The sequence below is a fragment of the Tachyglossus aculeatus genome, chromosome 14, assembly GCF_015852505.1.
Source record: "Tachyglossus aculeatus isolate mTacAcu1 chromosome 14, mTacAcu1.pri, whole genome shotgun sequence".
Lineage (NCBI taxonomy): Eukaryota > Metazoa > Chordata > Mammalia > Monotremata > Tachyglossidae > Tachyglossus > Tachyglossus aculeatus.
The window spans coordinates 44,092,065-44,118,591 of NC_052079.1; the positions used below are offsets into that span (position 1 = coordinate 44,092,065).

General features: G+C 43.3%; 1 protein-coding gene across 2 annotated transcripts in view; it reads left to right on the plus strand.

Annotated features, from left to right (window-relative positions):
* The window catches only part of CHST11 (carbohydrate sulfotransferase 11), a 218,116-nt gene that overhangs the window by 101,699 nt on the left and 89,890 nt on the right, over positions 1 to 26,527 (plus strand). For both annotated transcript variants that reach the window (XM_038756781.1, XM_038756782.1), the window contains exon 2: positions 4,032 to 4,117. In XM_038756781.1, the coding sequence (XP_038612709.1) occupies positions 4,032 to 4,117 (86 nt within the window). The remainder of the gene's footprint in view (positions 1 to 4,031; positions 4,118 to 26,527) is intronic.

Sequence of the window (26,527 nt, forward strand, 5' to 3'; positions counted from 1 at the left end):
TGTCAAGTACTGTTTTGAGTGCTAGGGTAGATAGAATTTAATCAGGTCCGACACAGTCCCTGTTCCACATGGGGCTCACAATCTTAAGTAGGAGGGAGAGCAGGTATTTTATGCCCATTTTACAGTTGAGGAAACTGAGGCACAGAGAAGTTAAAAGACTTGCCCAGTATCATACAGTAAGACACATGGTGGAACTGGCATTTGAACCCAGGTCCTCTGATTCCCAGACCTGTGCTCTTTCCACTTAGCCATCTTCCTGTATGCAGAGTACTGTACTAAACATTGGGAAAGTACAGTACAGCAGAATTGGTACACATGATCCATGCCCACATGGAGCTTACAGTCTCCAGGGGGAGACGGACATTAAAATAAATTATAGATAAGGGAAATAGAGCATAAGGTTATTTACATAGGTGTTGTGAGTCTGGGGGTGAGTATCAAAATGTCTAAGAGGTAGTCAAGTACATATTTGAGGCATAGGGGAGGGCAGATAGGGGTAAAGAGGGCTTAGTCAGGGAAGGCCTATTGGAGGAGCTGTGATTTTAGGAGGGTTTTAAAGTTGGGGAGAGTGGTGGACTGTTGCATATAAAGGGGGAGGGAGTTCCCAGATCAGAGGGAGGAAGGACATGGGCAAGGGTATGGTAGCGGGATAGAAGAGATTGAGGTGCAGTGAGTAGGTTAGCACTGGAGTATTTTATTATTATTATGGTATTTGTTAAGTGCTTAACTATGTGCCAGACACTGTACTAAGTGCTGGGGTGGATACAAGCAGATTGGGTTGGAAACAGTCCCTGTCCCACGTGGGGGTCACAGTCTCAATCCCCATTTTACAGATGAGGTTACTGAGGCTCAGAGAAGTGAAGTCACTTGCCCAAGGTAACACAGAAAACAAGTGGCGGAGCCGGGATTGGAACCCATGACCTTCTGATTCCCAGACCTGTGCTCTATCCACTACTCCATGCCGCTTCTCTAGCTCATTAAGGGCAGGGAACATGTCTCCTTATTCTGTTGTACCCTCCCAAGAGCTTAGTAGAGTGTTCTGCACATAGTAAGTGCTCAATAAATCAGATTGATTGATAAGTAGGAAATCAGAGAGGTAAGGTAGGAGCGAGAGAGCTGAATGCCCTAAAGCTAGTGGTAAGGAGTTTATCCCCCTTAACCCCTCATCCAAATCTACTCACCCCAAATGTAATTCTGGGTCACCCCCAGTTTAGTGTGGTGCTTGAGCAGTGAGCTCCCTTGAGAGCTGCCAAATGGAGCCAGGGCCCAGAGTTCTGGTCTACACAAGGCTCTGTAGAGTGCTTTTTTTATGGTAATTGTTTAGTGCTTACTATTTTCTGAATGCTGGAGTAGTTACAAGTTAATTAGTTTGGACACAATCCCTGTGGACACAATCCCTGTCCTTCATTGGGCTCACAGTCTAAGTAGGAGTAAGAATAGGTATTTAATCTCATTTTACAGTTGAGGGAACTGAGAGACAGAGAAGTTAAGAGACTTACTCATGTTCACACAGCAAGTAATTGACAAAGTTGGGATTAGGACCCAGGTCCTCTGAGGCCCAGGCCTGTGCGCTTTCCACTAGGTCATGCTGCTGGATAATTAGCCCCCACAGGAGGGAGATCGAAATCTGGAGGCAGCAGGGGTGGGGAGGAGTTGTGGAGTAACTGCTTATGTTGGAGTGTCTCTGAATTCATTTCGTGGTTTTGTTTTAAGTCGAAGAGTATTTCTAGAAAGACAGTACTTTTTTTGTGGGGCAGTACCCATAGGGCTTTGCAGATGCCCCCTGCCTTCCTGTGTGGAGGAACCTTCCAGGTGATGTGGATGACTGTTGACTAACATATGAATAGTGTTTTCTTTCTTTCCCTTGTGAGAGGTGAAGTGGGGAAAAATTTCCTCATGGAGTTTAATATGCAGATTGAATTTATAACTCAGAGTAACAGTCAGTGCTTTAATTGGAAAGGACAATCAAAACATTTAGCATGTTTGCTCATTAGGGATAGGCATCTGCCTCTCTTTTTATACTCCCAGGAAAAGCCATTTGGATTTCCTCCGAAAGCAGCCTCCTAATTGGAAAGGGAAGAGAAGTTGTAGGGGAAAAGGAAAAGAAAGGGAAGGGGAGAAGGGAATTTGTATTTGAAGACTTGCTTCTTCCAGTTTGTGCCACTTTGGGCCATGGTCATTTAATTCTGCTTTACTAATAACTCCGCTTACTGTCTGCTTACTTTCTGCCCAAGTCCTTTCCAACTCAATGTAGTAGTTTTAATTGAAAATCATTTAGATTGCAAGTGGTTAAGTGGATTTAAGGGCAGTTTATCCCCTCGCCTGTACTTGAAAGACTCAATTCAAGTATTCCCTTGATCACTAGTTAAAAAGAAAAAGATGACTCTCTAGTCTTATGTGGCTAGTAATTTCTCTTTAAGGGCCACTCAGGCCTTTCACTACCTAGCTGATGTCTTAGTCCCTGTGCCTAGGGAAGTATCATCTAGGTAGGAAGATGTTATAGCCACAGAGCAGGCAGAGCAATCTGCAGAATTAAGGGAAAAAAAATGAGGCACCAGAGTGCTGTTGCTCCTGTGGTACATGTCATCCTTTATCAATGAACAGACTTTTCTGGATTATAGTTTCATTTCATTTTTCTTCACACACATCATAAAACTGAAGGATAACACTGAAAGTCTGAAGAGTTGGCCTGGTGGATCAACCCCCTGAAATCACAAACTTAGTTCCAACTCTCAGGGAATGAAAACTAAGCGTGGCTTGGCGGAGACAAAATTTCTCACTCATTGGATCTTGTTTAGGTTCTTTCGGGGAGGCTTGGATAATTCCTCCAGAGGCAGCTCAGAAAGCCTCCATGTCCTGTTTTCTGTAACAACCACCTCCCAAAAAGGTCAGACTATCTTGTCATCATCTCCACCCTCATCATCTTCAGCAGTATTGCTTATTGCGCCTGCCCTGTGCAGAGCTTGGTACCAGCACCTTTCATTCATTCATTCAATTGTATTTATTGAGCACTTACTGTAGGCAGAGCACTGTACTAAGCGCTTGGGAAGTGCAAGTTGGCAACATAGAGACGGTCCCTACCCAACAGTGGGCTCACAGTCTAGAGCGGGGAGACAGGGAACAAAACCAAACATATTAACAAAATAAAATAAATAGAATAAATATGTACAAATGAAATAGAGGAATTGATGCGTACAAACATATATACATATATACAGGTGCTGTGGGGAGGGGAAGGAGGTAAGGCGGGGGGGTGGGGAGAGGGAGGAGGGGAAGAGGAAGGAGGGGGCTCAGTCTGGGAAGGCCTCCTGGAGGAGGTGAGCTCTCAGTAGGGCTTTCAAGGGAGGAAGAGAGCTAGCTTGGCAGATGTGCGGAGGGAGGCATTCCAGGCCAGGGGGATGATGTGGGCCATGGGTCGACGGCGGGACAGGCGAGAATGAGGCACGGTGAAGAGATTAGTGACAGAGGAGCGAAGGGTGCGAGCTGGGCTGTAGAAGGAGAGAAGGGAGGTGAGGTAGGAGGGGGGCGAGGTGATGGACAGCCTTGAAGCCGAGGGTGAGGAGTTTTTGCCTGATGCATAGGTTGATTGGTAGCCACTGGACCTTGGGGGTCATATAGAAGAAGTATAAAAATCAGCCCTTGTTCCCAAGAGCTTTCAACCCAATGGGGACGCTTACTGCATTCACTTCATACTGAAGCATTTTGTGAGGGATTAATTTCTTTCAAGCTCGTTGTGGGCAGGGAACGTGTCTACCAACTCTGTTATATTGTACTCTCCTAAATGTTTAGTATGTTGCTCTGCATACGGTTAGTGCTCGATAAATATGACTAATTCTAAAGGTGGGACCAAAATCTGGCGGAGTTGGAAAGGAAAGTTTTAATAATTCGAATATAGGGCTAAAACTGGAAACCTCTCTTCACTATGTGCTCTCTCTCGCTCTCTCTCTCTCTCTCTCTCTCTCTCTCTCTCTCTCTCTCTCTCAAGTCCAAGTTTGTCATTTGTAATGATTTCCATTTTCTTTCTTCTCCAGTCATGCGTAGGAATCCATTTGGAGTGGACATCTGCTGTCGGAAGGGCTCTAGGAGCCCACTACAGGAACTCTACAACCCAACTCAGGTAAGTCCATAAGCCTAGCTGAGTCCTCACAACCTAAAATCTGTTTCATCCCTGAGAATGTTGTGGTGGATGGGAGGGAGCGAGATGATTCTTGAAGATCATGGAAACCAGAGTGGCAGAGTTTGGGGCAGTTCTTAGGTGTGGGTTGTGAGGCCTGCCCCACATTATAGGGTTGGTTTTACTTTTTTGTTCCCTTCCCCTTCCATTATTACCACCCTCCCCTCTCTTCCTGCTCTCTTACCTGCTCCCTTGCCAACCATTTCCTCCTTCCTCAGGTGCTCCAAAGTTGCCTTGACCCCTGACTGCCCCTCTTTGCCTCCTTGAGGCAAAACATAGGAAAAGATATGCACCGTCCCCAGTCTCTTTCTCAACAACTCAGAGGAGTGATAGTCTGCAGGAAATCACAAGAAGAAAAAACAAAAATCACAGCTCCAAATATATGAATTTACCTTCTGCTTTTAAGACTGGGCTTGGGGTGGGTCTTCACTTGGATTTTAAAATTTTGTTCTAAATGCTGTCCTACTCTGGCTTTCTTTTTGGTTTTTTTCCTTTATCATCATCCCTGTCATCAATACCATTAATTGAGCCAGTCTGCTGTGAGCAGAGCAGTGTTCTAAGTGCATAGGGAAAGATGTAAAAGAATTAAAGGCCTCTAAGGGAGTTCATGGTTGAATGGGGGAGACAAGCACTCACAAATAACCATATAAATCATAAACTGCAGGTAAAAGGCTAGGAGGAGAGAGAAATAATAGACACAAAGGCTAAATAACTAGAGCCCTAAGGAGGCTGCAGGGTTGGTGTGAATAGGAAAGTTGAAACTTGGTTGTGGAATGCCCCACTTTTTAGGAGGACTTTGAAGGAGGGAGTGAGGGTGGTTTGGCAACACTCAAGGTGTTACTAGACTATAAGCTCCTTGTGGGCAGGAATCATGTCTACCAACTGTCCTGAACTCTTACAAGTATTCAATACAGTGCTCTGCGCTCAGTAAATACCATTGATTGAGTGATTGAAATATTTCCACCCATTGGGCTGGTACAGGCGATGCATCAAAGATGAGAGAGTTGAGAGCAAGGCCCAGTGAAAAGGTTGCTTAGATGGAGTGAAAACTATGAGGTGGGGTATAGTGGGAGGAGAGAAAGTATAAGCAAGTACTATGGTGCGTAGTGGGAGGAGAGAGAGGGTAGGTAAGCACTACCAAGGTCAATGTAAGAAGATATGGTTAGCCATTGAAGATGGTTTTAGGAGATGTGTGGTGCATTCGCATTGGTCTTTGAGAAAGATAATAAATGCAACTGAATGGATGATTGCCACTAGACTGAGGAGGGGAGAGGCCAGGAGAGAAAGTAAGGAGGCTCGCAGCTACAGAAGCCCACCCAAAAGGCACCGAGAGCTCGAGTCAGGATGGCGGTGATAAGGGAGGAGATGAAGAGGGGGATTCTGTGGCAGCCTGCAGAGGAAGAACCAGCAGGATTTAAAGATGGATTGACTATAGGCACAGTAGTATTTGAGCACCTATCGAGTACAATTCACTTTACTAAGAGGTAGTGATGTAGGTAGTAGCATGGTCTAGTGGAAAGTGCACAGGCCTGGGAGTCAGAGGACCTGGGTTCTAATTCTGGCTCAACTACTTGCTTGCTGTGTGACCTTGGGCAAGTCACTTCACTTCTCTGTGCCCCAGTTACCTCAGCTGTAAAATGGAGACTAAGATTATGAGCCCCATGTAGAATACGGACAGTGTCCAACCTGATTAGATTGTATCTAGCCCAGCACTTAGTACAGTGCCCATAAATAGTAAGTGCATAATAAATACCATAACTAAGTGACACATTCCTTCCCCACGAGGTATACCCAGTGGGGGTGACAGTCAGTGGACTGTCTGTGTGGCTGCCAGAGCTTGAATTGGTAGGTGTCATTTGCAGTGTAGTGTTTGACATTTACGTGGGTTCTGTAGTAGGCTGAGTTGTTGGTCCAGTGTAATATTTGACAAATGAGACCGGAGTCACAGTTATAGTTCTGAAGGGCCCTGAGGGCCACAGTTATGTAAGTTTTCATGTTCAGGTCATGCAAGCTATTTCTGTTGCCTGCCCTGGTTCTGTGTACTGAACTTGTGGGGGCCATGTCAGAAAGAGCACCTTCTTTTGGTCAGTTAGAGGAAGTCCTTCCCACTCCTACCCTGGCCCACTCTTATAAATCCATTTATTAATGACCAACAACTACCCAATATAGAGTGTTACCTCAATAAGTCCATTTTATAATCTGTGGCTATGTGTGCGTGTGTGCATGTGTAAGTGACTATCCTAATAAATCTGACCCATTAGAATTAGCAAGGCAGTAAACATTTCCAATAGCCACAGACCCTTTTGGAGAAGTAAACTCCAGATGACTAGAAAAGCCTCTATGGTGAGAACAATGTAAGGAGACCAGATATTCATGATGATTACCCTCAAAGGCGTGTAGGAGACATTGGAATTAAATTTGTGTCATACATTTGGCTGAGAAATCTGTGGTTCCCCTCCTCCTCCTGCTGCCCCACCCCTTACAAGGACATTTCCCTGCTCTAGATACTCAGCCAAAGTTTCTGAATGGAAAGGGAACGTAAGATTCATAACAGTGAAAACCAGCAAATGCTGCAAGGGAAAATTAATAAAGTCTGTCTGAAACCCTTTAAAAGGGAAAAAAAACATTCAGCCCCTTGGTTATTGTCTCTGGGGTCTGCTTTGTGTCAAAGTCTCCTCATTTAACATTCCCTCTGCCAGAAGCCCCCCTGAAAAGAAAGAGGATCTAAATGCATCGGTAGGCCTGGATCTCTGAAGCCTTGTGACCTAGGTGGATCTCAAGCGACTGGGCCAAAGTTACAACTTCCCCTCTGCCTGGTTAAATTACTGATTTATATTAATGTCTGTCTCCTCCTCTAGATTGTAAGATCATTGTGGTCAGGGAATGTGTATACCATCTCTGTATTATGCAGCAGCGTGGCTGAATGGCTAGACCCTGGGCCTGGGATTCAGAAGGACCTGAGTTCTAATCTCAGCTCCACCACGTGTCTACTGTGTGACCTTGGGCAAGTCACTTCACTACTCTGGGCCTCAGTTACCTCATCTGTAAAATAAGGATTAAGAGTGTGAGCCCCATGTGGGACAGGGACTGTGTCCAACCTGATTAACTTGTATCTACCCCAGCACTTAGAAAAGTGCTTGGAACTAGTAAGCACTTAACAAGTACCATCATTATTATTATAATTACTCTCCCAAGTTCTTAGTGGAGTGCTCTGCACACAGTAAGCGCTAAATAAATGCTGCTGATGATTGCCCTATTCTTTTCCTTTCCTATTCAGTGGACAGCTCAGCTAGCCCCTCTGTCTTTAAGGAAACCACAGTACCATTCTCCCAGTGACTGTGGATTGTTTAGTTGGAGGGAAGTGGGAATGGACTTTTTCTTACTTGGTGTGGGTTCTTCCGTTTGCTCTCAGTTTAATTCCACAGCATCAAACTGTTGTAGGCAGAAATTAGGCAGACTTCCCTGCAACTAGCTGAAGATAAACCTGTAATATTATTTTCAGAGAGGTTAAGATTGCCTGAGATTCTGAAGAAAAACAGCTTATATGGGGGTGGAATTTGGCCACTTTATTTGCTTATGCAGCAAGAAGAGAGTACCTTCTTGTAGGTGACAAAAGTGGATAGTCATAGGGCTTCTGTGTCAGATTAGCTGGGCAGGAAGAGACTAGGAAAACCAAGTTTCATGAAAGGATTTCCTTAGTGTCACTGATCAGGGCCTAAATCTTCCACAATTGGTCCACAATCTTACCATGGCCTCTTATGTTTTTCTTACGTGAATGCTTTGCACACCTCCAGTCCATGCGGAAAACTGCCAAAGACAATTTGCCATATGCATTCTTAGCAAAATGCTGCCAAGGGTGTCTTGTAACTTTCCTGAGTCTACACAACCCCTGGTTTAAAAATAAAACCTAATTGTGGATCGGATCTTCTGACTAAAAGTCATTGAAAGTTCACAGCTTTCCTGCTACATATTTGAAGGCTGAGCACATCTGTGAGCAAACGTTGGCTTTGGCCAGGATGCCCGAAAAACCAAATTTGACTGAAAGCGATTAATAGGACATAATTGCCTTAACATTAGTGTGAAACTACTTGCCCCCTGCCTCCAAATTCCTCAACTCTCTGAGCACTAGCTGGTTTTGTCCATTTCAGATCTTCCAATCAATCAATTAATTGATGATGTTTATCGCATGCTTTTTGTGTGTGTGAAGCACTATATTAATTACTGGGAAAGAGTTCAATAGAGTTGGTAGATACCATCTCTGCCCTCAAGGAGCTTACAATCTAAAGCCACCAAGAAGGAATTCAGCTCTTTCAGGAGGATATAAAGTCTGGTGGCCAAAATGGAGAGCTTACAAAGTTACGAGCCCTCATGACTGACTGTCAGTTTTGGCAACTGACATTGGGTACTGTTGATCAGGTGCGCACAAGTTTTCCAGGAAGATTACCGTTGGGTTTCTGATAGGGGCAAACATCTTGAGCTGTTGTCTGCTGCTCAGAGTCTTTGGTTATTTAGCACTTGGGGATTGTGAACCTTCTCATTAGCTTTTATTGGCAGGTAGGTTGGGATGCAGCCAAGGGATTTGCCCAGAGGAACCCAGATTTTAGTTGTGTAGTTGGAATTAGAACTCCTGCGACTGGGGTATATAGGATTTGTTAACCGCTTACTGTGTGCAGAGCACTGTACTAGAAGTGTGTGGCTTTGTGGAGAAGCAGCGTGGCTCAGTGGAAAGAGCACGGGCTTTGGAGTCAGAGGTCCTGGGTTCAAATCCTGGCTCTGCCAATTGTCATCTGTGTGACTTTGGTCAAGTCACTTAACTTCTCTGTTCCTCAGTTCCGTCATCTGTAAAATGGGGATGAAGACTGTGAGCCCCCTGTGGGACAACCTGACCACCTTGTAGCCTCCCCAGTGCTTAGAACAGTACTTTGCACATAGTAAGCACTTAATAAATGCCATTATTACTATTATTATTATTATTATTACTAAGCACTTGGGAGAGTACAATATAAATAATCAGGTTGCACACAGCCCATGTCCCACTTGGGCCTCACAGTCTTAATCCCCATTTTACAGATGAGGTCATTAAGTCACAGAGAAGTTAAATGACGTATCCAAGACCACATGCAGATGAGTGGAGGAGCAGGGATTAATCATTGTGGTATTTGTTAGGCACTTACTATATGCACTGTATTAAGTTTTGGGATAAATACAAGATAATCGGGGCTCACAGGCTAAGAAGGAGGGAGAACAGATAATGAATCCCATTTTAGAGATGAGGGAACTGAGGCACAGAGAAGTTAAGTGGCTTACCTAAGGTCACACAGCAGGTACATGGTAGAGTCTTGATTTGAACCCAGGTATCCTCTGAATCCCAGGCCTGTGCTCTATCCACTGCTCCCCCAAAGACGATGTTGCCCCATAATGGGAGATTGCCCAAGGAAAGGCTACTCAGAGGCCAGGGGCACACAGATGTGGTGATGTGTGGTGGCTGTCGGCTTGTTGGTTTGGTTGGGTACTTTTTGTGGCCTCTGAGTCACCTGAACAAAAATGGCCTTTATCTCATTTGCCTTTTGCTGGGATTCAGAGTTGAGCCCCTGAGAGTGCTCGATCTAGTATTGCCACACATGCTCACCAACTCAATCATTCATTCATTCAGTCGTATTTATTGAGCACTTACTGTGTGCAGAGCACTGTACTAAGCGCTTGGAAAGTACAATTCAGCAATAGAGACAATCCCTGCCCACACAGGGCTTACAGTCTGGAAGGGGGAAGACAGACATCAAAACAAGTATACAGGCATCAATATAAATAAATAGAATTATACATATATACATAAATACATAAGTGCTGTGTGGTAGGGAGGGGGGGAAGAGCAAAGGGAGTGAGTTGAGGTGATGTGGTTGGGAGGGGGAGCTGAGAAACAGTCTTGGCAAAATCCGCGATCCCAAAATTCAGTGTGGAGTGGTAGCCCCAGTTGTGGGGTGGATTTTGTCTGTCTCCCCTACTAGATAAGTTCCCTGAGGGCAGAGATAGCGTCTGCCAACATTGTTGTATTGTACTCTCCCAAGTACTTAGGACAGTGCTCTGCACACAGTTAGTGCTCAATAAATGCCGTTGATTGAATGACTGATTGGGAGCAGTGTTTGGTAGCGCTATGAGAAACGTTTAGTGGTAAGTTAGCATATTGATAGGGGATGAATCCAAACCTGGTCCATAAGGAACAGCAGGTTTGCCTCAGGCACCTCTGAAGGAACAGATGTGCCCTGACACAAAAGAGGAAACACCGTAAAACAGAGCTCATCATAGACATTATCGTTAAGGAATGATGTTGCTGACTGGCTTCATGCATCGGCTTGTGCACCAGGGAAGGCAGTAAGGTGAACGCAGGAAAGGTGGCCATTGTACTCACTGTATCAGGCGCAGGTCAATTAATCCTGCCGCTACCGACCACCTGGTAAATGAGTAGTACATCTAATTATCCGACGTTGGAACAGCAGCTGCTTACTGGAGAAATAGAAATTAATTGATTTACTCTCAGGCTGACTCCTTATGCAAAGATATTACTGTCAGGCTAGCAGAACAGCAGCTGGCCAGTGAAGATGAAATATTTCATTAACCTTATCATACACACAGCACCGGGGAGAATATTTCATTATTATTTATGAATTACAATATACAAGTCCCCATTCCTGAAGTCTGGAAAAGACTGTGTTCCTTGTACAACCTGTTCCTGTGTCATGGAAGAGACCGGTGCACTAGAAAAACTAGTTTGAGTTTTTATTGTTCAGTATGTTTCCTAGATGAGAGAAGTATTGACAAGTTGAAAACTTTTCTAGTTTTTTGGGGGGGCCTTTGGAGAGGAGAGCCAAACCCTATCAATCACTAATACTTACTGAGCACCTATCTAAGTTCTTGGGAGAGTACAATACAATTAATAGACGTTTTCAGTGCCCTCGAGGAGCTTACATCCTAGCAGGAGAGACAAGCGCTAGAATAAATTATGGGTAGGAGAAAGAAATACAGCTTAAAGATTTGTACATAAGCGCTACAGTGAGCTGTGAATATCCAAGTGTTTAAGTGTTCAGTCAGTCAGTCATGTCTATTGAGTACTTACTGTGTACAGAGCACTGTACTAAGTGCTTGGGAGAAAACAGTACAATAAACTGACACATTCTCTGCCTCCAATGAGCTTCCAGTCTAGAGGGGCAGTTACTGGAGATGGACATAGGGAGGGGAGATGAGCGCATGCTCTGCATCTAGTAAGTGCTCAATAAATACAATTGAATGAATGAATGAGCAATCAGTTAAGGCCACTTAGCAGAGATGTGATTTTTGAAAGATTTTAATGAAAGGAATAACAGAGGTCTGCCATGTATGAAGGAGAAGAGGCTCCCAGGCAGAAGAGAGGGTGGGACAGTGTGGAAAGAGCACAAGCCTGCAAGTCAGATGACCTGTGTTTTAATCCCCACTCTGCCACTTGCCTGCTGTGTGGCTTTAGACAAGTCACTTAACTTCTCAGTGCTTCAGTTTCCTCACCTGTAAAATGGGATTCAATACCTGTTCTTCCTCCTGCTTAGCCTGTGAGTCCTTTGTGGAACAGGGATGGTGTCTCACCTGATGAACTTGTATCTACCCCAGCACTTAGAACAGTGCTTGACACAAGTGTATTAGAGAAGCAGCATGGTCCAGTGGAAAGAGCACAGGCTTTGGAGTCAGAGTTCATGGGTTCAAATCCCCGCTCCGCCAATTGTCAGCTGTGTGACTTTGGGCAAGTCACTTAACTTCTCTGTGCCTCAGTTACCTCATCTGTAAAATGGGGAAAAGACCGTGAGCCCCCCGTGGGACAACCTGATCACGTTGTAACCTCCCCAGTGCTTAGAACAGTGCTTTACACATAGTAAGCGCTTAAATGCCAATTATTATTACTATGGTGCAAGCAAGAGATTGGTTAGGGGGAGGATGAGAATGAGAAACAGTGAGTTGGGAGACTGCTCTTACCAAAAAAGCATGTTCCCCCACCAAAATCATTTCCAAGCAACTCACATGCCTCAAAATAGGTATCCAGCAGGGTGTCCAGACCTAGAAATTTTTCAATTCACAACATAAGGGGATTTCATGACAGCAGTCTCCTCAAACACTGACATTTTTCTTAAAGATCCCTGGGTACAGCTCATGACTCACAAATGCTGGCCCAGGCTTATGACTGAGTTGCCTGGCTTTACCAAGAGCCCATCGTCTTTCCAGTTATCAGTCTAAAGACCAGGGGGGAAAGAAGAAGTAAGTGGGAGCAGAAAGACGAAGGGAGGGGAAAGTAGAGACTGAGAGGTGAAATGATATTTCAGGGAACAACACCCTAAAGGGAAGGGACCGCCCCTCAGAGCAAGTTAGTAAGCTGATTCTCATGCTGATTGGCAAACGAATGCCCAAATGTAGACATATCTTTTCCCATCCCTGAATGTCAGCCGTGTCCTTGGAATCATTTGGACGGATGTCTGAGGGTTAGTCCAAAGGAGCCGTTATTAATTCAATTAGATCCTGGGCAGAATGGGCCTGAGCGACTGAAGCACAGAGAGATTTTTTTTGACATCAGGGGAAGATTTATTTCTTTTTTTCCTCATCAGTAGGTTTCATGTTTGAATTTTACCATCCGTGAAGTTTCTTTTTGAAACCTTACCTGAGAGTGAATGCCACACCGCTGTAGTGGTGTGGTTAATATCATATTTTCGGGACTGGAGTCTTGGTATCAAGAGATGGCTTGAATACCCTGGAACAGATGCCCAGTGGTAGCTTCCAGTTCGTTTGCACGCTTTAAATATTCATAATTGGTGCAACTTAAGGAGAAAAGATGTTTCATTGAACAAGCACACTGGAAGTGAAGGTCGCTGGACTGCTTCCAAAGCATAAACTTACTTAATGTAAATTGAATGAAGGTACCTGCAGTGAAAGTGATTTGCTGTATTAGCTAGCTTTGCAGTTGGTACTTTCTTTTCTTTCACAGACTGGGTAGGCAGGGCTTTGGCTGTGGGAAATAATAGTGAAGAGGGAACTGTTTTAAGCCCTTAATGGAAGTAGAGTCACTTCTCCCCCGACTCCAGATTTCATAGGGCTGAAGGCGGTTTTAGTGAACTCTCCACCAGCTATGCTTTTACACTTGCAACCTTCTATTCTTAGTGTAACATAGAGAAGCAGCGTGGCTCAGTGGAAAGAGCACAGGCTTTGGAGTCAGAGGTCATGGGTTCAAACCCTGGCTCCACCACTTGTCAGCTGTGTGACTTTGAGCAAGTCACTTCACTTCTCTGGGCCTCAGTTACCTCATCTGTAAAATGGGGATTAAGTCTGTGAGCCTCCCGTGGGACAACCTGATCACCTTGTAACCTCCCCAGTGCTTAGAACAGTGGTTTGCACATAGTAAGCGCTTAATAAATGCATTTATTATTATTATTATTCAGTGAGTGTAACGTCCATAGTTCTGTTTAAGTAGATGTTACTGTAAGATCATTTAGTGGATACATTCTATAATAATAATAATTGTGGTATTTGTTAAGCACTTACTATGTGCTGTACTGTACTAAGCACTGGGGAGGTTACAAGCAAAGTAGGTTGGATATAGTCCCTGTCCCACATGAGGCTCCACAGTCTTTATCCCCATTTTACAGATGAGGGAGCTGAGGCACAGAGAAGTGACTTGCCCAAGGCCACACAGCAGACAAGTGGCGGAGCCAGATTTAGAACCCATGACCTTCTGACTCCCAGTCCCTTGTCCTACCCACTATGCCATGCTGCTTCCCAATGACTGTGATCCGTCATTAGTACTTAATGAGGGCTTACCATGTGCAGAGCATTTTATTAAGTGTTTGAGAGAGTACAGTTCAGTTAACCCAATCCCTGCCCTTCAAGTTTACATGGCACTTGATTTGAGTGAATAGAATTGCAACGGAGACATTGTCAATGTCACAAATGCCACTTTGGAAAAGCTCCTAAGTTTCCCGTCAGACTCCTATAGTACTACAGTGCTCTGCTGCTTCCAAACTGCCTCTTAGCTATGAGGGTGTTCTGTCTGCATTCCTTGAAGGGATTCAAAAATCTAGGCCATCTCCCTGCAGAGAAATGTTTCCATGTCCCTTGGCTCCAGCAAACTCTGCCATGACCCGGAATTCCCTTCACCCTGGGACGGTTCTGGACCCGTCACCCAGCTATGTGAGAGGCAATCAATGCTCTGTGGTTAGCCTTATGGGCAGTTGTGGAGGGGGCCCATGGTGAGCTAGGAGAGCAAATTGGAGCAAGACTCATTGTGTACATGGTTTGATGATTGCGATCAGCTCCTGGATTACAGACCTGGAATGGGTGGGTGTCTTGGCCTCTGTCCATCCAGAGAAAATAAAGGCATTTATGTGCAACATAAATGTACACAGAACTTAAGAACATATCTGTAATTTATTTATACTAATGTCTACTCATTGTAGGCAGGGAATGTGTCTACCAAGTCTGTTATATTGTACTCGCCTAAGCACTTAGTGCAGTGCTCTACATCACAGTAAGTGCTCAATAAGTACGATTTCTAATTCTGTTGTACTCTCCCAAGCACTTAATGTAGTGCTCTGCACATAGTAAGCACTCAATAAATAAGATTGATCGATTGATTGAAGCATTGACACCTCACCTCCAGGCTGGCCTCTTTGGTCTCTTTCTCTTCAGGCAAAGGGAAGGACTTAATTATAGATGGTTGGAAGTCCATGCCAGTCTAATAAGTTAAGCTTCTTCCTTTTGGGTGTCTCCACTTCTGACCTGAAAGCAGGGGGACTCCTTTCTGCTGTACAAGGTGAGGATGAGAAAGGAAGAATCCATGCCTGGAGAGGCTAAAGAAGCCTTAGCAATTTGGCAGGTACTGAAGTGAAAAAAACATTTCTGTCATCATTCCAGTCTAGTCTCCTAGACCCCTCCTTCCTCTTCCCCTCCTCCCCCTCCCCCCCTTACCTCCTTCCCCTCCCTACAGCACCTGTATATATGTATATATGTTTGTACGTATTTATTACTCTATTTTTATTTGTACATATTTATTCTATTTTATTTTGTTAATATGTTTTGTTCTCTGTCTCCCCCTTCTAGACTGTGAGCCCACTATTGGGTAGGGACCGTCTCTATATGTTGCCAGCTTGTACTTCCCAAGCGCTTAGTACAGTGCTCTGCACACAGTAAGCACTCAGTAAATACGATTGAATGAATGAATGGCCTCAATTATTCAAACTAGGAAAATGTAAAAGAACAGCTACATTCCTGCCCTCAATTTCACTTTCTTAATAATTGTGATGTTTGTTAAACACTAGCTATGTGGCATGCACTGATTTATGCTGAGGTAGATACAATCCGGTCGGATCACTGTCCCTGTATCATATAGGGCTCCCAGTCTAAATGGGCGACAGACAGGTATTTCATCCCCATTTTACAGATGAGGGAACTGAGGACTAGAGCAGTGAAGTGACTGGCAGGCATGTGGCAGAGCTGGGATTAAGTCTCCTGACTCCCAATCCTGTGCTCTTTCCTCTAGACCACACTACTTCATAGGTAATTTGTGAATGCAATATCTATTTTTGAGGACACTGCTGCGTTTCAGAAGTGATTCTCTCTAATAGAATGGACTTAATGAGGGGTAAAAAGCCTTGTAAATAGCCACATTTTTTTTTTAACCAGACTTCCATTAGTGATCTTGGTAGGGAATTCCAAACACATCAGTGTGTTTTAATAGGTGCCAGTAACCATCGTTCTTTTCAGAGCATGAAAAGCTATTTACAAGGCTGCATTGGTGATCAGGTGATTGTATTGCAATGTTTGTTCTTTTTTAAAAAATGACTCATTCCTTAGGTGTAAATAGTCTTGAAACAAAATCCATGGGAGAGGAAAACAAATCCAGAGCCAGTTGTGATTAATAATTGATTCCCACTTCCCAGGACATTATCGGTGTAATTAAATCTGAGGAGGAAGAATTGATGTCAGAAAATAACTTCTGTTAACAAATCACCAAAACCTGCCACTGGCAAAGCACTGCCATTTGTTTTCCTATTAACACACAAAATGCAGTTCCTTCCCCAGCCCAGAAACACTCACTCTCTGCTGGATTCCTGGTGGTCTGAATAAAAAAAATGGATAAGGAAAATCCCTCAAAATAAGGAGGGTATGGGAATGCATTCAGTTGAAAACTCTCCATTGGTTTTTGCTGCCACTCTGTGCTATTAGTTACCAAGAAAGTCTGTGTCCTGGACTATGTACAAGGGACTGGAGTAGGAGACTTAACAATGAGGGACATTGAAAAGTTTTTTTTGGCAGAAGTGTGAAGTTCAAGCTGGGAACTGACTGATGAAGAGCATAGGAGAAAGAGGAAGGGAAAGTATTGGGAACCTTGAAGCCAATGGTCAGGAATTCTTGCTTGCCACGAAGGGAAATGTGTAGTTATTGGAGTTTTTTTGAGGCATGGAAGATGTGAGCAAAGTGATGTTTTTTGAGGAGGAGGACCTTGGCTACCGAATGTTGTACAGCCTGAAGGCGAAGAGATCGGTGTCGAGGAGACTGGTGAGGGGGATGGTACTCTCATCTAGCCGGGATGGAGAAGAAAGAGGATGAAGGAGTAGAAGAGCAGTGTGGAGAGGTGAGTGTAGGATTTGGGGAAGTTCCTATCTAATGGTGCCTAATTGACCCATGAAACTGGTGGTTTAGTGTTTTGTCAGGAGTTACGGAAGTGAAGGCACTAAGGGCTTTAGGAGCGAGGTAAAGATCTGGAATGATTGGTGGGGGATGTGAATGTTGGGATTAGTGAGGGAGGAAACGTAGTGTTTCAGTGCCTGTGGGCTGAATTATAGTCAGAGAAGATGAATTTGAAGAGGCAGGACTGGTGTGGAAGTCTGGATTTCCACTGCCAACGCACAGTGCGACATGTGCCCGAATGTTAAAAAACAGACTGGCTGGGGTGGAGTTGGGGGTTGGAGGGGCGCTTCCAGGCCAAGTATTTTTGATCAACAGAGGAAAAAGGTGGGAGGGAATAGAATTGATTAGAAAGGGCAGTGCTGAAGGCATGAACTTCAGTTTCAGGTGATGGGAGGAACAGCAAGGAGTTGATATTCCTTATGCTGATGTGTTTCCCCCATAATGGAGCTGTCTGCTTTTGAGGCCACCTTCTCCGTGGCCCACCTCCCATTGGCTGCCAGCTTGGTGGGGACCACACGGAGGGAGATAGTAAAGCCATTCTCATGTCCTATGTTTTCCAGTGGAGTAAAACGAAACAGTCATGCCAGTAAGAGCCCTGGCTGCTGTAATTTTAGGCCTAGTGGAGAACCCAGGTCTGGATGTCAGGAAACCTGGGTTCTAGTCCCAACTCTGCCGTGGACCTGATGAGTGTCCTTGGGCAAGTCACCTAACCTCCTTGGGCTTCAGTTTCCTCATCTGTAAAATGAGGATAAGATGTCTAGTGGAAAAAGCCTGGGCCAGAGAGTCAGAGGACCTGGATTCTAATCTGGGCTCTGCCACTTTCCTGCTGGGTAATCTAAAGCAAGTCACTTTATATCAATCATTTATTGAGTGCTTACTGTGTGCAGAGCACTGTACTAAGCTCTTGGGAGGGTACAATATAACCGAGTTAGTAGATCCTTACCCTGCCCACAGTGAGCTCACTCTGGGCCTCAGTTTCCTCATCTGTAAAATAGGGGTACAATAACTATTCTCCCTCCCCTTTAGACTGCAAGTCCCATGTAGGACAGGGAGACTGGCCCACCTGATTTTCTTGTATCTGCCCCAGTGCTTAGTATAGTGCTTGGCAGGTAGTAAGAGCTAAACAAACACCACAGTTATACTTACTCTCCCTCCCTCTTCAACTGGAGCCCTGAATGGGGTCTATTATATTACTATCTGCTAGCACATAGTAAGCATATGTAGATATCTATAATTCTATTTATTTATATTGATGCCTGTTTACTTGATGTCTTTTGATGTCTTTTTCCCTCCACCCACCTCCCCCTGCCCCCAGGCTATGAGTCCATTGAGGGCAGGGATTCTCTCTCTTTATTTGCTGTACTATATTTTCCAGTACAGTGCTCTGCACACAGAAAGTGCTCAATAAATACGATTGAATGAATGCTTAATGAATACCATCATTATCATTAAGGTATTCTGTGCCTAAAAATCAGTGCACTTCTGGGTAGCCCTGGTGAAAATATGGTTTGGAATGTTTAAAATAGCTCAGCCCATCACCAATGGTCTGTCCATCTAGACCATAAGCTCATTATGGTCAGGGAACATAGCTACGAACTCTGTTATATTGTAGTCTTCCAAACACTTAGTACAGTGCTCTGCACATCTTAAGCACTCAATAAATACCATTGACTGATCTGATGAGTGCTGCTTTGTGGTACCATAAAGCATGTAGAATGGCCCCTTCCCATTTTCAAAACATTCTACCAGCTGGTAGTAACCTAAAAAATGAGAAGCTGTGTCGCAGGGGACAGAAAGAAATATTCAGCCAGGCTCCCAATCCACAAGCTCTGAGAATTGGATGTTCTAGAATGAGATTTGACAGTCTTCACTCAACTTGGGATAAAATGCAGAAAACAGATGTAAAGCTATCTCAAATTACCTAAAGAAATTTGGTTTGTCGGTGCACGTGGCCCCAATTTTTTTCTTTTGTAAAAACATCTATTTTTTCAAGGCAGAGAGTGACGCTGTTGTCTACAGAAAGTTGAGCATTTAAAGGATGTAATGGAGATTGACATTTTTAAAAACAAAGACCGTATCTGTGAAGCATGGTCTGAATGTAAGCTATGGATTCTAGAGGCGGGACTAATTTACTCCACTTAAAAATAAGTGGCCACTCAGTATTCATTCATTTGGAAAGAACCTTAATAATCTTAATCACAGTGGATCAAGGTTGTATAAATTTGGATGTGGTAGGCCCTGCATTAGAATTTGCTAATTAATTTATGATTTTATTTGAGAGTGACAGCAGAGTCATTTGGGAGTCCATTCTGGTTAAGCAAAATGTGTTGGGGGGGTGGGGGGGGAAAGACAGTAACATAAGTCAATGAGTTTTCTAATGTTACTTTTGTGTAGTGGAATTTTAAACCAGGCTCCTGACAGATGAAAGGTTCTACAGCTTCCATCTCACCCGACTGTTTGCCGAACCAAAATGCTCCAGATATTGATGTCAGTTTTTTTTTTCCTAAGAGGACATTTGGAATGTAAATCTAAAGACATTCCTTCAGATTAGGACCTTAAGTAGAAAACCAGAGCCTAGGCTAGAAATGGGAGAAAAGGGATGGGCAGTCTGCAATTTGGGGTTCTCTTTTTTTCCCCGTACCCCAAATTTTTGTCACCTTAACTTATGGATGTCTCATTTCCTTGCCTTACCTTCTGCCTCTTCTTTTTTTAAAATGGTATTTAAGTGCTTACTATGTGCCAGGCATTATTCTCAATACTGGAGTAGATACAAGCTAATCAGGTTGGACACAGTCCTTGTCCCACATGGAGCTCACAGTCTTCATCCCCATTTTACAGATGAGGTAGCTGAGGCACATAGAAAGCAAGTGACTTCCCCAAGGTCACCCAGTAGACAAATGGTGGAGCTGTATTTAGAACCCAGGTCTTCTCCTCCCAGATCCGTGGTCTTTCCACCAGGCCACACTGCTTCACCACTTGTAAAACTGGGAGGTGAATGTACTTTCTGATGAACTATTTGAAAACGATTCTAGGCGCCATATGCAGAATGCAAAACTCCCTGGGCATTAGACTTAACTCTTGGGAAACTTTTCAGATGCAAGGTTAACATGAATCGAGTCTCGGTAACATAGTTTTCTTTCTTTTTATTTTGGTCCTAATTCATGGAGGAATGCAATTTAATTAATACCACCCAGAGCTATTGGGAAGGTTACTCTGAGTGGGTCATCTTAGGATGGGAGACTCAGAACTTGAGCAAGTTACCTTGGTTGGTTCCCTAACAACTGCCTCTCCCAGTAAGAATGCATGTTTCATAGAGTGATGCCATACTCTAGTTGGTATGCTTCTTCTGGGCAGAGAATGTATCTATTAACTCTGTTGTATTGTACAGTGCCGTGCACGCACTAAACACTCAGTAAATATCAATGATTGATCAAATTCCCCCAGACCCTTACTTTCATTTGTGCCTGCAGCAGTGTGCAAAATGAAAAGTCATTTCTGCAGACCAAGTTGAGGAAATATGTTCTAGAATGCTTTAAATTTGCTTGGCTAGGAACCAGCTCCTAGTGATTAAAATTACCATAGCGCTGTTTGGAGAGGGTAAGGAAAGTCACAGGCAGCAGCTTTTAGAGGGCTTCCAGAGCAGCCTTTTAGAATTGAAGGAGCAACAGTAAGCCCGGCTGTGCACATTAACTTTTAATGTGTTGACAGGCCCTATGTGCTGAGCTTGGGGTTCTAAAGACTCATCATCAAAAGCTAATGAATGCCTGTCATTCCCTGCATGCATTAGTGAGAGAGAGCAATGGAAGTGAGTCATTTAGTTGTTCTGTTTCCGTTAGTCATTTCTCATTGAGTTCTTCTGTCTGTCACATGAGTCGCTGTAGAAATGATATACAGTGTAAGGTCAGGAGTCTCTTCCTTTGTTCAGATTGTACCATGTGTCTTCTGAGATCTTCCTCCAAACCTCAGAGTTGGGAATCAGGCCAAAATGGGCTGGGCTGTCAGCTTCTTAAAGGCAGGGATTGTGCCTGCCCACTCTGTGGTAGTCTCATAAGTGCATAGTACAGTGCTCTGCACAAAGTAAATGCTCAATACATATCATTGATTGATTGAAGCCCAGTCGATGAGAATTTTGAAAAGCAGATTATAAACCACTCTGTCCCTCCAAGGGCAGCTCAGGTAGGCATCCCCCAGCACAAGTGAGGGCCCTCTGCTCAGCAGACTGTAAGCTCATTGTGGGCAGGGAATGTCTGTTGTTATATTGTACTCTCCCAAGAGCTTAATACAGTGCTCTGCACACCGTAAGCACTCAGTAAATATGATTGAATGAATGAATGCAGTGATCTTGCTATCAAAGCAAGCCATTTGTTGCATATTAATGTTGAATCATTTATATAGGCAGCATTATTACAAATACTTTCTCTAGCTTTCTGTCAAGTACGTAATTTACAAATATAAGTGTAATTTATAAGTACTAATACCACAGTTATTATAATTTAATAAGAAGCAAGATCTTCCATTGTAGGATTTATTGATATTTGTCTAATCAGCTTTGGTTTCCTCAAGGCAAATGGCAATAGGCCTTTGGAATTTCTTTTTATGGTACTTGTTAAGCGCTTATTATGTTCCAGGCACTGCACTAAGCACTGGGGTAGATGCAAGCTAATCAAGTTGGATACAGTCCATGTCCCACATGGGACTCACGGTCTTTGCAATGCGGTGGAAATGTAAAATACATGCTGAAAGAAGATTCAACAGGGACTACTTATCTTTATTACTTTACCAAGGCATTCTTGGAAAAAAATAATTAAAAAATCAAGTCCAAACCTAAGTCCCAAACCAGTACCTTCTGTCCAGATGGGAATAAGTATTGTTTCTGCTTACATAAATATTTCTAAAATCCTCCTCTGAAATGTCCCTAGTGTCATACAGCCCAGTTTGTGCTCAGTCTTCTCTGTTGGCTGGTGAGGGATTCCAGGATCTCCTTGGCTTTCAGTAGTCTCTCTCATTAGCCCATCCTGAGGACAGATTTCCAGGAAAACAGGAATGACTTTACAGGAGTTAAGGAAAGATGTTTTTGGAACTGGAACAGCTTAGATGATATTCTGTGAAGACTAAGACAAATGTAGAATTGCTTTTCTTTTGCATAAAATCTTAATTTGTTGAGAATGTAGGGCTATGTTTGTCTTACCCGCCTGCCATGAACGAACATTTAAGAAAAGCATGTTAGTCTATTAAGACATATTGAAGTGATTCTGATTACTTTTCAGGGGTGAAGAGGTGATCTGATTTGGCTTTATCTTCTTTCCCCTCAATCAATCAAATTTATTGAACATTTACTGTGTGCAGAGCACTATACTAAGCGCTTGGGAGAGTACAGTGCAACAGAATTAGCAGACATGCTCCCTGCCCATAATGAGTGCCATAGTCTAGAAGCATTGTTGAAATTGTAACAGGAGGGTCTTGGTAAACCCTTTGCTTTAGTATCACATCTAAGCTATGGTATTTGGAGAAACCTCTTCTATTTTTGGAGGTGAAAGAAGAGAGACTCTTCCATATTTCTGTGATCACACCTATCAATCAGTAGTATTTATTGAAGCCTTACTCCATGAAAGTACTTGGGAGAGTGCAGTAGAATTAGCAGTCATGATCCTTGCCCTCAAGGGGCTGACAATCTAGTGGAGGAAGACAAGCACTAAAAATATTACAAGTAGAGGGAAGCAATGCATTTAAAAATCTGTACATAAGTGTTCTGGATCTGCTGACACTATAGAGCCCAAAGTAATTTCTATCCTTCCACTTCCAACAAACAAAAAATGAACCATTGCTAATGCTGATTTGTAAATTTTCCTTCCTCTCCCATCTGGCAAAGACTCAGAACAAAGAACGCTTGTTATCTCTATGTCCTACTGGACAAGCATGTTATTCTACTAAGATGTTCAATAATAATTGTAGTATTTAAACACTTACTATGTTCTAAGTACTAGGTTAGAGACAAGACAGAGCACACATGATCACTGCCTCAATGGCTGCACAGTTTATGGGAGGAAGAGGAGCAGATGAGGAAACAGGCACAGAGAAGGTAAATGACTTACCCAGGGTTACACAGTAGGCAATTGGTTGAACCGGGTTTGGAACTCAGGTTCCAAGTGATTTTAATTTTGTTGTTTTTTCTGAGAGAAAAGCCTGATTCCCTTTTTCTGCCATTTTTATGGTATTTGTTGAGCTCTTAACTATGTGCCAGGCACTGTACTAAGTGCTGGGATAGATACAAGCTAATCAGGTTGGACACAATCCCACATGGGGCTCACATGCTTAATCCCCATTTTACAGATGAGGTAACCAAGGCACATAAAAGTTAAGTGACTTGCCCAAGGTCACACAACAGGTAAGTGAAAGAGCCAGGATTAGAACCCAGGTCCTTCTGTCTTCCAGGCCTGTGTTCTGTCCACTTAGCTATAAAAATGAAGCAGTATAGCTATAACTGATCCTCAGTGGGCATTGTCTGTGGGAAGCAGAGAGGATTGTCACCATAGCTCACAGGTTTTTATAGCCCTTTATAAGAGCAGACTCTTTACACTTGATGTCTCCTCCCAGGACAAATTCCACTGGAGAAAAAACAGCCTTATGTTGGGTAGCAGGGCATTTCAGAATAGATTGTGTTCTAATATTTCCATTTTTCCATTTACTCTTTTAAAATCGAGGTCCTTACCCACCGCATTCTCTCTCCTCCCTATCCCCAGGCTTTTCCCTCAGGGTACATTTACCTTGGCCAGTGCTGTCAGCAGTGACTGTACATTACCTCACCCTCAAGATGTTCACTCTCAAATGAGGCATTCTCTCCCCCACTTCCCATTTTCCACCATCCTGGAAAGAAATTGAAGGTGCACAGTGTCCTTTTCCATTTTTTTTTTTCACAAATAAAAAACACACTGTACATCAAAGGATGAGAGAGTAGTCACTTGCAGTGCTTTCAGGTATGATCCAAGTCCTTAAGATGGAATTCAGAGAATGGCTATACACATCATATCACTCCACTGGCCTGATGCTAAGGATGTTTAGTGTTTAATGAACTAAGAGCTTGGAAAAAGCAAGATGAATAGCTCATTTTTAGAAGCTCAAAGTGCATTTTTACCCTTAATCTACAAAAGGAATGCTTTGGAGCTGGTACACCTAATTATCTAGTGGCACCTCTCCAAGACGTCTAATCTTTTAATATGTGCCCAAGCTCTTGAAAGAACTGTAATTGCCAGTTGTCTTACAAGCAATCATCTCATCAAAAAAGGGGTCGAAAAATAGAGTTCAAGAAGCAGACAGCAGAAAGAACACCTGGAAACTCCAATTCAATCTTTATAATGCAAAAGAACAAGTCTGAAAATTACCATATGGTATCATGTGAGATTTCTTGACATTTGGTGGGGAGACAAACTGTAAAGCATATTTACGACCACAGCTGCTATAATGCATTCTCTTTTTAGCTTTCTAATCCCTGTCTGTTTTTCACTTTTAATGGGGGGAGGAACACATCACTGCTAGTTCCATTTCCAAGCGAATTAGAATATACAATTCTTTACAAGTGGTCCAGATTTAGGGGTTTATATTGAAGCCACTGACTGTTGGAGCAGCTCCAGTGCAAAGGGAGTAAATGCACTTTGGAAGTATGTAGACCAACAGGATAATATTGCCTAAATGAGTCTCTTAGTTTTATTCTGGCCAGGGTGGTTTTCATCATGGGGGAAGGTCCGGAACAGCCTTTATTTGTGGAAGATGGTTCCCCGGAGATGGTCAGATCACCATGCTTCTTAGGTGATACCTTTGCTTTATGTGGTATATTCACCCTGTATGTCTTCTGCACTGTGACCTGCAAAGGGCTAGAGGTAGGGACTGAAGAAAAGTAGGAAGAGTGACATGTGAAGGGAGACTAGAATGCTGTCACTCCCTGAGATTGGTGGAGTACTCACGAACAGTCACGCAAATTGCTCTGAGGCCCAAATAATCATTCTGCTGATGAGTGCAAGGTTTTATTAAAATTCCATTTGACACACTCGCCATTCATTCATTCATTCAATCGTATTTATTGAGTGCTTACTGTGTGCAGAGCACTGTACTAAGCGCTTGGGAAGTACAAGTTGGTAACATATAGAGACGGTCCCTACCCAATAGCGGCTCACAGTCTAGAAGGGGGAGACAGGCAACAAAACAACACATATTAACAAAATGAAATAGAATAGTAAATATGTACAAGTAAAATAGAGTAATAAATCTGTACAGGCATATATACAGGTACTGTGGGGAGGGGAAGGAGGTAGGAAGGAAGGAGGTAGGGTGGGGAGGATGGGGTGGGGCTGGGGGGAAACTCTAGGTTCCAGGCACTCCTTAGATGATAGACACGGGAAAGGAAATTTTGATAAGCCGAACCTCAAGATTTGACATTACCAGGAAATTTAAACTGGAGACTCTAATTTTCATAGTGGTGATCACAAATTCCCCCAAATAAACACATCTCTCACATGCTGTAAGCATTTCTAAGCACAGGCTTTGGAAAAGTGAAGTGTGAGGTCAGGAGTTTAGTCGCTGCTCTCTGGTGGGATTTGAATCTCTGAAAAATTGCTGAAGTTTTGAATGGACAATCAGTCAATGGTATTTATAGAAGCAATGTGGTTTAGTGCTGTGTGACGTTGTGCAAGTAATTCGAATTCTCTGTGCCTCAGTTGCCTCGTCTATAAAATGGGAATTAAGACTCAGCCTTATGCGGGATAGGAATTACCTTATATATACCCCAGTTCTTAGTACAGTTCCTGGCACATAGTAAGTGCTTAACAAATACCATAAAAGATTAAGCACTTAGGATGTGCAGAGCACTGCATTAAGCGTTTAGGACATTGAGCTGTAATGTTTCTGTTTTCATGCATTTTTTCCTGCAGCTTTTATTTCGGCCACATCTTCCTTCTCTTGGTCTCCTCTAGACTGTAAGTTCCTTGTGGGCAGGGAATTGTGTCTACCAACTCTCTTGTATTGTACTTTCCCAAGTGGTTAGTGCAGTGTTCTGCCCACAGGAAGTGCTCAATGAATATGATTGATTGATTGTTTTGTCAACATTTTGGTAATGGAATATGATGATGTTGTAGAAGAACTGGTAAATTAGGGAAGCGTTTGAAATTTACAGACCAAATCAGTATCTGTGAAATATTTAAGATTAACTCCAACTTGAACCCACTTTCTTGTCCATGTAATGGTCTTCATACAGGTTGATGTATGGCATAACATACTTGATTTTTACATCCTTGTGAGATATGTCGTGAACCTGAGTGTTCTGAAGCAATTAAGCAGATAGTCTATAAATGATTCTAATTCTAATTAATAACCATTTGGTTTTTTCCCCCAACCATGTTTGGTCTTATGCTTGGTTCCCCTTGAGTCAACAGTCTTCAAAGTACTTTTCGTGCTGCTTCAATTAAAATAAATTTTGTGGCTCCAGGGAGTTACAGGGCAGGAGTTGGCTGGGGGGGGGCGGGCATGGAGCTATGGAACTCCATTGTGAGTTATGTATTTTGTTAAAATCTCTTGTTCCAACGCATCTTTTACCATTCATGCAGGGAGTCCAAATGAGTAGAGAAGAAATGGGAGCCTATGCCACATTTGATTTTTAGCATTTATTTTGTT